Below are 15717 nucleotides of genomic sequence, written 5' to 3' on the forward strand. Positions count from 1 at the left end.
GTGCAACTCTGCCACGTATACAGCTATGTCACATATTGATCTCATATATGTCAGCAGCCCTGTTCTGGCTAAAGTGCAAGAGGTGTCTGTCCTCCCTAGAGGGGTCTCAGATCATGCCCCTGTTCTATAACGTCAACAGATTACTGTGAACCCGACTGGCTGCCTTTGGAGACTCTCCAGATACTGGGTTTCCGATGAACGAGTTGAGCCAATTGTAGAATCGGCTCTTTTGTCGTTTTGGGCATCTGAACCCTCCTCAGTGACATCAGCTTCCCGCTGGGAGAATTTCAAGGCTCATACCAGTCTGCCATTGGTTCGGCCCGTCGGTCTTCTCAGGCTTTACTTGCTCGAGCTGAGGCTACGGCTCAGATGTTAAAGGCTCAATACACAATGAATAGAAGTGAGAGTCTATGGACAGATTTATCTACGGCCAGGGGAGGACTGGGCCGGGGGGCAACTGCCCCCTGGGCCGCTCTAATGCCCCAAAAATGGCTGCACTGCTTCTGCCAATGACATGCCTAAAGAATTCCTGGTGAAGAGAAGTAAAAATTCCCCGCCACTGACCTACTGAGTGCGGGTTGAAGACAAGGACAGAGAACAGACCTCCCACCCAGTATGGATGGTGTAAACTGTGTCTGAGCAGAGGCTGGTTCTATGCCCCACTGGAGACTCTCCTCCCCTGGCCAGCCCCAACCGAGCTGTCCCAGCTCCCCTCAACCGCCCTCTGCTGGCCAGGTCAGGAACCCGGATTTTGCCAGTGAGTAGAGAGTACCTGGAGTGGAGCTTCTGCCTGCAATGGGGGCAGGAGAAGGCCGGGAAGAGGAAGAGTGGGAGGGGGGCCAAGTCACTGCACCATGGGCCTGTAGTTTGTACTTGCCCCCTGGGCCGAAAGTTGCCAGTGAGCCCCTGTCTACGGCATTGAGGGAGGTTCAGATTATTAGAGACTCAACAGTTAAACAACAAATGCATTATCAATTGCAAAGATTGTTTGAGTAGGGTGAGCAGACCGGGCGCCTGCTGGCCGCACTGTCCAGAGAACAGATGGTATCTGTACATGTGGTGAATATCAAAGATAATATGGGGAGACTGTTATCTGACCCTGGGGAAATCAATTCCCGTTTTGCCTCATATTATGCCGACTTGTTTTCCTCCAGGGTCGGATATACTCCAGCTGAACTACACTCCTTCTTGGAGCCCATTCAGTTCCCTGAACTTTCTGAAGAGGCCTGTAAAGGGCTATGCACTTTGCTCACGCTAAAATAAATTCCATTTTCAATTGCTTCTATGCAGGCCCCACCCCTGATGAGGATGGCCTTCCAGCTGAATTTTTTAAGACCCATAGCGCTTCTATCGCTACTAGACTTTGAGGTACTGATGATGTTTCTTAAGGACTCTTCACTGCCGCCCTCAATGTCCAGAGCTGTTATTGTAGTTATACCCAAACCAGGGAAAGACCCGGAAATGTGTTCATCATATAGACCAGGCATGTCCAACCTGCGGCCCTGGGGCCACATGCGGCCCGGAACCCCAGGCAATGCGGCCCACTGCCCCTTGACAATTTTTTTTTTGCTGGGGAGGAAGGAAGTCGGGTCGGGGGCATGGCCACAGCAGCTTCCAACTAACGGTAGGCAGAGGCTGCCTCAGAGGCAGTGGCGTAGCGTAGGGGGTGCAGGGGGGGCCAGCCGCACCGGGTGCAACATCTGGGGGGGGCGCATCTGCAGTGTCACTCTGTATGTCTGACGCTGACATACACAGTTCACACACTGTCTGCGGCTGCCTCCATCTTTAGGCTGGGAGATGTCCAGCGCGGCCGCCCTATGGCTGAAAATGGCGAGTCGGGGCGGGGCTGGACTGTGCCTCACCTGTCCATTGGTGTAGAGTGGGGTGGCGTTGCAAGCCAAGCCCCGCCTATGCTGCCTCTCCTCACTGCTCAGTCAGTTTAGCAGCGAGTGAGTCAGCAGCCTGGCGCTGTCACAGAGTGGGTTTTTTTTTTAATCACCTGATCAGAGCAGTGCGCCCGAGCCCACCCATTGTGTGAAAATAGCGAATGAAAATTTGCTATTGTCACACAGATCCTCCCCCTGGCCAATCAGGAAGCGGGTCAGAGTCCCGCTTCCTGATTGGCCAAAAGGCGAACGCATGCCATTGGCCGAGGAGGGGTGGGAGGACTGGAGGAGATGCGGGGAACTGAGGAGAAGCGGCCGCTGCAGGTAAGTCTCTGTGCATTGAAGGGGGCACGCTGGTCTCTCTGCATTGAAAGGGGGCACGCTGGTCACTCTGCATTGAAAGGGGGCACGCTGGTCTCTATGCATTGAATGGGGGCACGCTGGTCTCTCTGCATTAATAGGGGGCATGCTGGTGATTCTGCATTGAAAGGGGGCACGCTGGTATCTCTGCATTGAAAGGGGGCATGCTAGTCATTCTGCATTGAAAGGGGGCACGCTGGTCTCTCTTCATTGAATGGAGGCTCGCTGGTCATTCTGCATTGAAAGGGGGCACGCTGGTCATTCTGCATTGAAAGGGGGCACGCTGGTCACTCTGCATTGAATGAGGGCACGCTGGTCATTCTGCATTGAAAGGGGGCATGCTGGTCATTCTGCATTGAAAGGGGGCACGCTGGTCATTCTGCATTGAGAGGGGGCACGCTGGTCATTCAAGCTTGTATTTAGATGCATTTTACTTTAATTACATCAGTATTTTCATAACAAACAATACATGTGCTTAGGGGGTAAGGGTTTCTTTAACTAATCTAGTGGAAGAGACTCGAGTGCTAAAATCCCGCGGGTTAGGGGGCGCAAATTACTTGCCTTGCCCCGGGAGCTGACAACCCATGCTACGCCACTGCTCAGAGGGGAGGGAGGGGAGCATGTGCAGTGTTTCTGACTCCTACCACCATGACCACTTCAAATCACTGAAGTAGTCATGGTGGTTAGAGTGTTCCTTTATTATCACTCAGAAGAAGTAAACCTCTGTATACTGATTCCATTTAATTTGATCATTCACTAGTTGTGTTAAATTAGTGTGGGGGGTGTGGCGGTGCGGGAAGGGTGCGGCAGCATTTTATTACTTATTTACCTTAACTATAGTATATATTTTATATGCTGCCCAAGAAAATTTCTCTACACTCAATGTGGCCCAGAGAAGCCAAAAGGTTGGACACCCATGATATAGACCTATTTCTATGCTGAATGCCGATGCTAAAATCCTTACTATGGTTCTGCCAGTCCGGCTTAACAAAGTGATTCTTTCCTTGATTCATGAGGATCAAACTGGTTTTATGCCGGGTAAGGCTCCGATATCAATCTGAGAGGCAGAGGCGTAACTTGAACCTTCAGGGCCCCAGTGCAATAAACCATGAAGGGCCCCCCGAACCACTGCCCGGGGCCCTTCCCTTCAAGCCTGGGGCTCTTCCCACTGATCCTGGGGCCCTTTTTCTCATTGTGAGACCCTTTCACAAGTTCTGCAGTGGGCCCACTTCCTGCCATCTTGGGGCCTCCCCATGGTGGTGGAATGCCAGGACCCCGTCACAAATGTGACCTTTGCGATCCTGGAAGTTCACCCACTGGTGTCAGTAGTTTTTATTTTTTGGTATTTTAATTGTATTATTACAATGTCACTGACTATGACTCTGTCCATTCAGAAAAGGAAGGAGCTGGTAAATTACATATTTACTGACCCCTTCCTGGTTCTCTATTGTGACATCCTGTCCTATCCAATCCAGGTGTACAGGGGAGCTGCACAGGCCCCCTGGAGCATGGGGCCCGGTTGCAATTGCAACCTATGCAACCCCTGTAGTTACGCCCCTGCTGAGAGGATTGTTTACTGTGGTTGACAGGGTGGGTGGAGGGGGTGGATCGAGGTGGCGGCTTCCCTGGATGCCGAAAAACCCTTTGACTCAGTGGAATGTGACTATTTGTGGATGGTCCTACACAAATTTGGGTTTGGACCGGTTTTATTGCCACACTATTGATCCAGCAATTAATGCAATAGGAGCTCTGACCAAGTACTGAGTGCATCCTATACTGTACACAGTGGTGTATTTAGGTTTCGTGCTGCCCTAGGCCTGACTAAACTTGTGAACCCCCTAATTTAAATATGAACCACCTCTTCCTGTAAAGTCCACACCCCTTCCTGTTTATGACCCGCTCTGTCATCTGTAAACCACAGACCATAACCAGTATATCAGTGCCCATCAGTTTAGCCTCATCAGTTCCAATAAGTTCCGCCTCATCAGTGCCCATCAGTGCAGCCACATCAGTGCAGCATATCAGTGCGGCCTCATCAATACAGCCCAATCAGTGGCCATCAGTGCAGCCTATCAGTGCATCATATCAGTGCCCATCAGTGTAGCCATCAGTGAAGCCTATTAGTGCCCATCAGTACTGGCAGGTAGCAGTGTGACCGCTTTATGGGGGTGCCAGACTGATTTGCCCTATAGTGCTGGCGTTATACTAAAAGTGTAGTGCAAGCCGGTGGGGACCTTTTTCTTGCGGGAGCCAGGAGAAGGCTGTTTTTTTTCTGTGCGGGGTGCAGCTTTTTTGCTGCCCCCCTGCAAAGTGCTACCCTAGGCCTGGGCCTTGTTGGCCTAGGCCAAGATACAGCACTGACTGTACATGGACATACTTTTCACTAAGCCAACATTTCTGTATTAAAAATCTTTTTTCTATTGGTCTAATGTAATATTCTTTTTTTCTGAGATACTGAATTTTGACTTCTCACTAGCTGTAAGCCATAATCATCAAAATTAAAAGAAAGAAATGCTTGAAATATATCACTCTGTGTGTAACGCATCTATATAAAATATGAGTTTCACTTTTTGAATTGAATTACTAAAATAAATTAACTTTTTGATGATATTCTAATTTTATGAGATGCACCTGTAAATGAAAACAAAACTGGATGAGTGATGTCACAAAGGAAGGCAGTGCTATATGTGATTTTTGTTGTGCTTTGTCTAAAGGCGCCTACTTCTATTGACTCAATTCCACCAGGTGGCGCTCTGAGTACATGCTGTAGCTCTTGCAAATGTGTAACAATAGAAATTGGTTGTGACATTCATTCATACCATCTCATAATAGGATTAAAAGGAGTGTCTACAGTACCAGGAGGGCTCTCTCTATTATGCAGTATTTTTCTTGTATTGCTTGTAATTTTTGTACTTTGATTGCAATGCGAGCCGATTATTGCAGGGGGTGCCTGTATTTCATTGTGCAACCCTTTTGGTGATATATAGCTGTATCTTCCTTATTTGCCCTTGTATTCCTTTTTCCTTTTTTCTGTTAAAGTGAAATCTAAAACTAAAATAAAGATTTTGCAAAAAAAACAAAACAAAACAGTGTCTGCAGAGAGATCTACATAATGATGCAGCAATGTTTGCTCATTTTTTTTAGCCTTGTGCATTAAATTCAGATGGGATTATCTGCCCTCTAAATCAAAAATCCCATTAACCACTTCAATACCGGGCACTTTCACCCCCTTCCTGCCCAGGCCAATTTTCATCTTTCAGCGCTGTTAACACTTTGAATGACAATTGCACGATCATGCTACACTGTACTCATGTGACATTTTTAGAATTTCTTTCACACAAATAGAGCTTTCTTTTGGTGGTATTTAATCACCGCTGGGTTTTTTATTTCTTATAAAAAAAAAAAAAAAAAAAAGACAGAAAATTTTGAAAAAAAGTGTTTCTTATTTTTTTGTCAGTACATTTTGAAAATAAGTAATTTTTCTCCTTCACTGATGTGCGCTGATGAGGCGGCACCGATGGGCACTGATGAGGTGGCACTGATGAGGAGGTACTAATACGCCAAACTGATGGGCAGTGATAGGCAGCACTAATGAGCACTGATAGGTGGCACTGATGAGCACTGAAAGGTGGCACTGATGAGCACTGAGAGGCGGCACTGATAGGGGGCACTGACGGGCGGCACTGATGGACACTGATGGGCAGCAGAGATGAGCAGGCACTGATGAGCACTGACTGGCAGCACTATGGGCACTGATTGTGGGCACTTTTTTACTTTACTGTAAATCAGGGTACTGATGATCAGTGCCCTGATTACCTGTCCTGGACTCCCCTTTGAGGAGGAGCCGCTGATCGGCTCTCCTCGCCACACTCTGACAGTGGGAGGCGAGGAGAGCTGATAAATGGCACTTCCTCATTTACATGTGACCGGCTGTGATTGGACACAGCCGATCACATGGGTAAAGAGCCACGTCATTGGCTCTTTACCAAGATCGGGGTCCTAGGAACACAGCGCGGCCACGATCGCCACACTGCGCGCCTCCACGGACGTGCGAGAGAGGCCGTTCTGGTGCGCTGTCATATGACGCCGTCCCAGAACAGGAGCCGCACCGCTCCGCCTTCATTTGACGGTGGGCGGGTGGCAAGTAGTTAATGTTCTACTATTACTATTTATTTCTCTGCATTCTTTCTGTACTAAAATAGGCATCAGACGCTTAGTATCCACCAACCAACCAGGGCTGGCCCAAGACATTGTGCTGCCTGGGTCCAAGAATGAAATGCTGCCCCCCCAAAAAAAAAAAATCAGCTTACACTAAGGGGGCACTATGAGATGGGGAAATGCTGCCAGTAAGGCCCAGCAAACTGATATAACACAAAACTGCTGGAAAAAAATCTTGGGAGTCAATTTGCCCCCCCTCTCAAAGTTCTGCCTGGGTCCAATGGACCTAGCGGGACCCATGGTAGAGCCGGCCCTTCACTCTACATATACAGATACAAGCACTCCCTATTCATGATTGATAAAACTGCTCTGGTCATAGCCACTGTACTAACAATCCAATGTTAGTACAGCAATCTACCCCGCTGTTCTATTGTGTTCTGATAGGTCATGCCCCTTCGACAGAAGGGGCCGGCTGCTGTACACATGGGCCAAATGCAGGCGGAATCGCCAACATTCTGCCCTGCAATTTCAAATGGCCGCAAAATGCAGGACGCGTTTGCGATGCCATTACTTCTAGTGACACCAAAAACTCAACGCGATTTTGCCGGCAAATCACAACATTTTGCAGCCATATGAAATTGGTGGGTGATTCCGCCTGCGATCATGTGTGAATGCAGCCTTAAAATAGCACACCAGCTCCCCCGCCCTGCCCCCACGGAAAAGTTAAAAGTCAGCAGCTACACATACTGTACACATACTGTAGCTGCTGACTTTTAATATTAGGACACTTACCTGTCCTGGAGTCCAGCAATGTCGGCACCGCAGTCGATGTTTCCATTGGCTCTCGGGTGCTGCCGCCCCCATTGCCGGTAAGGGAAACCGCCAGTGAAGCCTTGCGGCTTCACAGATGATTACCTTGCTGCGCATGCGCAAAGTGTACTGCACTTTCTGAATGGCCAGGTGTTCTATCAGATTACTGGGGGGGGGGGGAGTGGGTACTTGTTTTTGAATGGAAGCTCTGATGTCGATGGGCGGGGTCGATATGTGGAGCTCCGCCCCTTTGTCAGATAACCCGTGTAAAAGTGGGGTCTGGGCACCTGCAGGAGGGATGGATGTACTAGTGATGGGAAGTTCGGATCTTTTATGTGAATCGGTTCATTTCAAACTACTCATTAAAATGAACCAATTCATGAATTGATTCTTCGGTTCACTTGCGGAGTCTGCTGATAAGCAAGTGAACCGAAGCTCTGGATCTGACTCAGTCCCGGTTCACACATATGCGATGTCAGATATCGCATGTGATTCGCACCACACTGCTCTGCAAATCACATGCGATTGCATGGCTGAATTTGCATCGCATTCAGACCAAAGTTGCACAGGACCAGGGCCGGCGCTACCAGTAAGGCGACCTAGGCAGCCGCCTAGGTCGCAACTTAGCAGGGGGCGCTGGCGTAACCAGAACCGAGGTAAGTGACCTACCGTAAGTCACTGAAGGGGTTTTAACCAGTGGCAGCTGGCCTGGCCATTAGGGGCACAGGGGCGCCGCCCTCCCTATCCATGCATCCAGCCCCCTAATCTTACATGCAGGGCGCCAGATGCATGGATTTAAATGAGGGTGTTTTTTTTTTTTTAAGCACTTGATTAGAGCCAGAGGCTCTAATAGGCTTCAAAAAAGGGTGGGCTTGGGGCGCAGAGCACTGCCCCCAGAGCCCACCCAGTTGTGTGACAATAGCGAATTAATATTTGCTATTGCCACACTGATTCTTATCCTGGCCAATCAGGAAGCGGGTCCTGAGACCTGTTTCCCAACTGGCCAAAGGAGAAGGCATCCTACTGACAGAGGAGGAGGGAGGAGACGGCCGCCGAGAGGGGACATGGAGGAGACTGAGGGGGAAGCCATCGCCTTTCGGAGGAGCAAGGTAAGTGAACTGGCTCGGGGGGGATATGGTGTGGACTGGACTCCGGAGTGACTGTGGGGGTCTGTTGCCAGGTCCGCCTGACGCCCCCCCCCCCCCGACCGATGGAGCACCAGCCGCCACTAGTTTTAACCCCATTAGCAACTTGGGATGGGGGGTGGTAGAGCATATGGGGGGGGCAATTTTTATTTTGCCTAGGGCGGCAAAAATCCTTGCACCAGCCCTGCACAGGACCCTTTTTTTGGTCTGCACCAGAATTGGATCGCATGGGTGTTCGCACCTATGCGATCCGATTCCTGTCCGAACTGACAGTTCGCACTGTGATATGCAAACTAATCTGGGGGTGTCATTAATTTTGTATTGACACCCCCAGCAGTTCGCATATGGCAGTGTGAACTGCCTGCAAGTCGGGTGTGATGCGGGAAACAAAGGGTGAAAGAATGAATCTGATTGAACATGTATGGCCTTAGGCTGGCCATATATGTTCAATTCTCTTGTACAATTTACCTTTAGATTCACCAAAAACCATATAATACGAGGTCAAATCTAAACAGCTTTCAATTGTATCCAATAAGGCAGGCCCTTGCACTACATAGTTTAGGGTAAATCTAAAATAAAATTGTACAAGAAAATTGAACATGTATGGCCAGCCTAAGATACAAGTCATATTTCTGGCATCCCCTGCAACACAAATGTCATTTTTGGTGAGATACTCCCAATAACAACATGTCTAAAGGGATGCAGGCAGAGCAACTTTCCTCATTAGAGCCCTGCAGCTGCCACAGCTGATAGATAATTATGAACCCACTCCCAGTAGACCCACTCAGCACAAGGAAATCGAACATGTATGGCCAGCCTAAGATACAAGTCAAATTTCTGGCATCCCCTGCAACAAAATTTTCATTTTTGGTGAGACACTCCCAATAGGAACACGTCTAAAGGAATGCAGGCCCAGCAGATTTCCTCATTAGAGCCCTGCAGCTGATTGATAATAATGAAACCACTCCCATTAGACCCACTCAGCACAAGAAAATTGAACATGTATGGCCAGACTAAGATACAAGTCAGATTTCTGGCATCCTCGGCAACAAAAATTTCATTTTTGGTGAAATAATCCCAATAGGAACACGTCTAAAGGGATGCAGGCCCAGCAGATTTCCTCATTAGAGCCCTGCAGCTGCCACAGCTGATAGATAATTATAAAGCCACTCCCATTAGACCCATTCAGCACAGAGGAACAAACAATGATTTCTTCAGAATAACAAAAGGTAGGAATCTGCAACAAAGGTTGTTACAATCCTTGTAATGTCCAGAGATCATGGGAATGGGCTTTTTTTCAACAAAAGCGGAGTTACGCTTTAATTCTTTAAGGGCAATATATATATACAGTGCCTTGCGAAAGTATTCGGCCCCCTTGAACTTTTTGACCTTTTGCCACATTTCAGGCTTCAAACATAAAGATATAAAACTGTAATTTTTTGTGAAGAATCAACAACAAGTGGGACACAATCATGAAGTGGAATGAAATTTATTGGATATTTCAAACTTTGTTAACAAATAAAAAACTGAAAAATTGGGAGTGCAAAATTATTCAGCCCATTTACTTTCAGTGCAGCAAACTCTCTCCAGAAGTTCAGTGAGGATCTCTGAATGATGCAATGTTGACCTAAATGACTAATGATGATAAATAGAATCCACCTGTGTGTAATCAAGTCTCCGTATAAATGCGCCTGCACTGTGATAGTCTCAGAGGTCCGTTTAAAGCGCAGAGAGCATCATGAAGAACAAGGAACACACCAGGCAGGTCCGAGATACTGTTGTGGAGAAGTTTAAAGCCGGATTTGGATACAAAAGATTTCCCAAGCTTTAAACATCCCAAGGAGCACTGTGCAAGCGATAATATTGAAATGGAAGGAGTATCAGACCACTGCAAATCTACGAAGACCTGGCCGTCCCTCTAAACTTTCAGCTCATACAAGGAGAAGACTGATCAGAGATGCAGCCAAGAGGCCCATGATCACTCTGGATGAACTGCAGAGATCTACAGCTGAGGTGGGAGACTCTGTCCATAGGACAACAATCAGTCGTATACTGCACAAATCTGGCCTTTATGGAAGAGTGGCAAGAAGAAAGCCATTTCTTAAAGATATCCATAAAAAGTGTTGTTTAAAGTTTGCCACAAGCCACCTGGGAGACACCAAACATGTGGAAGAAGGTGCTCTGGTCAGATGAAAACAAAATTGAACTTTTTGGCAACAATGCAAAACGTTATGTTTGGCGTAAAAACAACACAGCTCATCACCCTGAACACACCATCCCCACTGTCAAACATGGTGGTGGCAGCATCATGGTTTGGGCCGGATTTTCTTCAGCAGGGACAGGGAAGATGGTTAAAATTGATGGGAAGATGGATGGAGCCAAATACAGGACCATTCTGGAAGAAAACCTGATGGAGTCTGCAAAAGACCTGAGACTGGGACGGAGATTTGTCTTCCAACAAGACAATGATCCAAAACATAAAGCAAAATCTACAATGGAATGGTTCACAAATAAACATATCCAGGTGTTAGAATGGCCAAGTCAAAGTCCAGACCTGAATCCAATCGAGAATCTGTGGAAAGAACTGAAAACTGCTGTTCACAAACGCTCTCCATCCAACCTCACTGAGCTCGAGCTGTTTTGCAAGGAGGAATGGGCAAAAATTTAAGTCTCTTGATGTGCAAAACTGATAGAGACATACCCCAAGCGATTTCCAGCTGTAATCGCAGCAAAAGGTGGCGCTACAAAGTATTAACTTAAGGGGGCTGAATTATTTTGCACTCCCAATTTTTCAGTTTTTTATTTGTTAAAAAAGTTTGAAATATCCAATAAATTTCGTTCCACTTCATGATTGTGTCCCACTTGTTGTTGATTCTTCACAAAAAATTACAGTTTTATATCTTTATGTTTAAAGCATGAAATGTGGCAAAAGGTCGAAAAGTTCAAGGGGGCCGAATACTTTCGCAAGGCACTGTATAATATAATCATATATAAGTATCACATAGTAAATGGAACAGCCATCTATAGTGTTATATAGTGTGACAGGAGGTGATTGTAGGAACAGCCTTACCCTCAGCAGTCCAGTTATTGTTGAAGGTCTTGCTCAAGGCCTGCATCTCCTGTAAGAGAATGGAGTCAGAGTGGGTGGAAATCTCTTCCAGATCATTGTCATCCTCATCGAGTTCTTCCTCCGGGTCAGGGGAGTTTTGCATCATCTCCTCGATCTCTTCTATCACCTTCAAATCACACAATACAATTCACAGATAAATAACGTGGAAGGAAATTGGACAACAAAGTGAAGGTGTCCTGCCTGTCTTTATTTGCTTGTAGGGAATCAAAGGAAAGTATTACATCATATATTACAATGTCTATTTACCAAGCTAGAAGCACCGTCCACATAAGGACTACAAGATGCAGTGTGGCAGTAATTATCTTTACCTTACTGACAGGTGGGTGTTTTATTATTATAAAACAGGGCCCGGGCAAGGGGTGGGCAGGAGGGAACATTGCCCTGGGCGCAATAGTTTATTGCAGGGATGGGGAGGGGGCGATGTAGGTAGAACTCCAACCCAAAGCCCTTTTCTCACTTTGGATACAGTGGGAAAGAGTTAGAACCCCTGGCACATTCTTACTGCTAACTCCAGGACAAACAGGGCGCTGCATTTGGATTCTCTAAGGGTCACCAAAATTGTCACTGGGCACACTGGCTCTGGTTCAGGTGGCAGTCCACAAAATGGGGACCACCCTCAGGATAAAGGGATATGACCCAGAGAGGAGAATCCACACACATACAATCCAATGAGAGAGCCAAAAGTCATTTAACCAGTGCCTGGACAAGGTCATCCAGTGCCCAGGGCAAGGATGCCAAACTGCGCCCCCCCCCTTCCCTTAGGTTTAGGGTCAAGGCGCCCCCCCATTCCTGCAATAAACTAATGCTTCCAGGGCAAGGATGCCAAACTGCGCCCCCCCCCTTCCCTTAGGTTTAGGGTCAAGGCGCCCCCCCATCCCTGCAATAAACCATTGCTCCCAGGGCAAGGATGCCAAACTGCGCCCCCCCCTTTCCTTAAGTTTAGGGTCAAGGCGCTCCCCCATCACTGCAATAAACCATTGCTCCCAGGGCAAGGATGCCAAACTGCGCCCCCCCTTTCCTTAGGTTTGGGGTCAAGGTGCCCCCCCCCATCCCTGCAATAAACTATTGCTCCCAGGGCAAGGATGCCAAACTGCGCCCCCCCTTCCCTTAGGTTTAGGGTCAAGGTGCCCCCCCCCCCCCATCACTGCAATAAACCATTGCTCCCAGGCAGAGGCGTAACTAGAACCTTCAGGGCCCTGATGCAAGAAACCATGAAGGGCCCCCCAGACCCCTGGCCGGGGCCCTTACCTTCAAGCCCAGGGCTCTTCCCACTAATCCTGGGGCTCTTTACACTCGTTGCATGGCCTTTCATTACGGTCCCGCAGCAGGATTCTTTCACAAGTTCTGCAGTGGGCCCCCTTCCTGCAATCTTGTGGGCCCCCTTCCTGCAATCTTGGGGCCTCCCCACAGTGGTGCAATGCCAGCGTCCGGTCGCAAGTGTGACCTTTGCGATCCTGGAAGTTCACCCACTGGTTTGCTACCGGGCCCCCTGGAGCATGGGGCCCGGTAGCGATTGCAACCCCTGCAACCCCTGTAGTTACGCCCCTGCTCCCAGGGCAAGGATGCCAAACTGCGCCCCCCTTCCCTTAGGTTTAGGGTCAAGGCCCCCCCCCCCATTCCTGCAATAAACCATTGCTCCCAGGGCAAGGATGCCAAACTGCGCCCCCCTCCCCTTTCCTTCGTTTTAGGGTCAAGGCGCCCCACCCATCCCTGCAATAAACTATTGCTCCCAGGGCAAGGATGCCAAACTGCGCCCCCCCTTTCCTTAGGTTTGGGGTCAAGGTGCCCCCCCCATCCCTGCAATAAACCATTGCTCCCAGGGCAAGGATGCCAAACTGCGCCCCCCCTTCCCTTAGGTTTAGGGTCAAGGCGCCCCCCCCCCCATCACTGCAATAAACCATTGCTCCCAGGGCAAGGATGCCAAACTGCGCCCCCCTCCCCTTTCCTTAGTTTTAGGGTCAAGGCGCCCCACCCATCCCTGCAATAAACTATTGCTCCCAGGGCAAGGATGCCAAAATGCGCCCCCCCTTTCCTTAGGTTTGGGGTCAAGGTCCCCCCCCATCCCTGCAATAAACCATTGCTCCCAGGGCAAGGATGCCAAACTGCGCCCCCCCTTCCCTTAGGGTTAGGGTCAAGGCGCCCCCCATCCCTGCAATAAACCATTGCTCCCAGGGCAAGGATGCCAAACTGCACCCCCCCCTTCCCTTAGGTTTAGGGTCAAGGCGCCCTCCATCCCCGCAATAAACTATTGCGCCCAGGGCAATCTGACCCTACTGCCCACCCTTTGTCCCGGCCCTGCATTTAACCACTTCTGGACCGCAAGGATTTCCCCCTTAATGACCAGGCCATTTTTTGCAATTCAGTACTGCGTTACTTTAATTAAAAATTGTGCGGTCGTGCAACGCTGTATAGAAATGAAAATGATGTCCCTTTTTCCCACAAATAGAGCTTTCTTTTGGTGGTATTTGATCACCCCTGCATTTTTTTTTATGTTTTGCGCTATAAACAAAAAAAAGAGTTACATTTCTGAAAAAAAAAAACAATATTTTTTCACTTTCTGCTATATAGTATTCCCCTAAAAAAAAAAAAAAGTAAAAATCTGAATTTTTCATAATTTTAAGCCAATTCGTTTTCTGCTACATATTTTTGGTAAAAAATAAAATCGCAATAAGCGTATTTTGATTGGTTTGCGCAAAAGTTATCGCGTCTACTAACTACGGGAAAGATTTGTCATTTTTATTTATTTACTTTGTTTTTTTTACTAGTAATGGCGATCTGTGATTTTTACCAGGATTGCGACATTGCGGCGGACAGATCGGACCCCTAACTGACATTTTTGACACTTTTGGGGGGACCAGTGACATTACTACAGTAATCAGTGCTATACATATACACTGTTACTGTAATAATGACACTGGCAGGGAAGGGGTTAACCTAGGGGTGATCAAAGGGTTAAGTGTGAGCCTAGGGGAGTCTTTTCTAACTGTGGGGGGAGGGGCTTGTGAAATGACCATAGAGACCTGTGATCCTATATAGAAGGATCACATGGGCTCTGTGATCATTTCAGAGAGAAGAACGGTCTGCTGTGTTTACAACAGCTGACCATTCTTTTCTCTCAGCGGGGAGCGATTGCGGGTGCCTAGAGAGCTATATCGGTTCGCGTAGGAGAGGCTGCCTGCTGCAGTAAATGTGCGGCGGGCGGTCTTAAAGCAGCTTACCACTTAAGGAACAGGCCTATTTCTGACACGTTGTGTACTGTTTTTTTTTTAATAAAAATGTTTATAATAAATTTTGGATATTTTTGTATATCAATATGCGTTTTGTGGCACCTGTAACATCCCCTTCTTTCCCTGTTTCTATATTTTTCGATTTACAAGGGATGTGGTGCCGGTGATTTCAGACACCCAGCAACCTGTGCAATAACAATTACCCACCAAAGTTTGGGGCCATGAAGGGACCCTTTCTCAGACAGAGATAGACAGCTGTCTGACTTCTTCCCCTTGAGAAAGGGGCCCTTCCTGGCCCCAAAATGTCTGTTTTATATTGTTGAAAAGGAGGAGTTAATTTGTGCTTAGAACACACTATTAATAGACTAGGCCTCTGATGACGTCAATTTGATGACGAAACGCATAAGTCGGGACCTTACGTCGGACGACAGTACGCCTATACCGCGGTCTCTACAATTTTCTGTTTAAATGCTGGCTTTTTATGGTTTTATGTAAGTGCAATTCTTAATAAACTTTATTTGCTTTGGGACGTACTTCACTATTGCAGTCTTCTTTATCCTGAGGTGTACTATCTTTAAGTTAAGCTAGGAGTCGCCCATTTATAACTTGTCTGGTATCATACTTGCCACCAATGCTTGACATGACCGCTCTATAATCTGAGGGTCATGGGTATCTGGTAAGCACGAGATGACCTGTTACATCGTATATACCTCCATTCACTGGTGTTGGACGCACTTTCTCTTCACTTCTATATGGACTTTTATTGTATTTAGTGCTGGACTATGGACTTTTCATTATTATAATATTTATCATGTTTGCGCTACCTTGTTTATATGTTTTATATTGTTAAAAGGAGGAATTAAATTGTGCTTAGAACACACTATAAATAGAAAAGGCCTCTGATGACGTCCATTTGATGACGAAACACGTAAGTCTGGACCTTACGTCAGACGGCAGCACGCCTATACCGTGGTCTCTACAATTTTCTGTTTACATGCTGT

The 15717-nt window shown here is 47.6% G+C and overlaps 1 protein-coding gene across 5 annotated transcripts in view; it reads right to left on the reverse strand.

Moving 5' to 3' along the window:
* Window positions 1-15717, reverse strand: part of FEZ1 (fasciculation and elongation protein zeta 1) — a 139411-nt gene that overhangs the window by 28298 nt on the left and 95396 nt on the right. For all 5 annotated transcript variants that reach the window (XR_014225964.1, XM_082273334.1, XM_082273333.1 and 2 more), the window contains one exon: window positions 11430-11595. Coding sequence is in view for 4 of the 5 variants with exons in the window: in XM_082273334.1 (XP_082129460.1) it covers window positions 11430-11595 (166 nt within the window). In the remaining variant the exon portion in view is untranslated. The remainder of the gene's footprint in view (window positions 1-11429; window positions 11596-15717) is intronic.

The sequence above is a fragment of the Pelophylax lessonae genome, assembly GCF_965119305.1.
Source record: "Pelophylax lessonae genome assembly, chromosome: 12".
Classification (NCBI taxonomy): domain Eukaryota; kingdom Metazoa; phylum Chordata; class Amphibia; order Anura; family Ranidae; genus Pelophylax; species Pelophylax lessonae.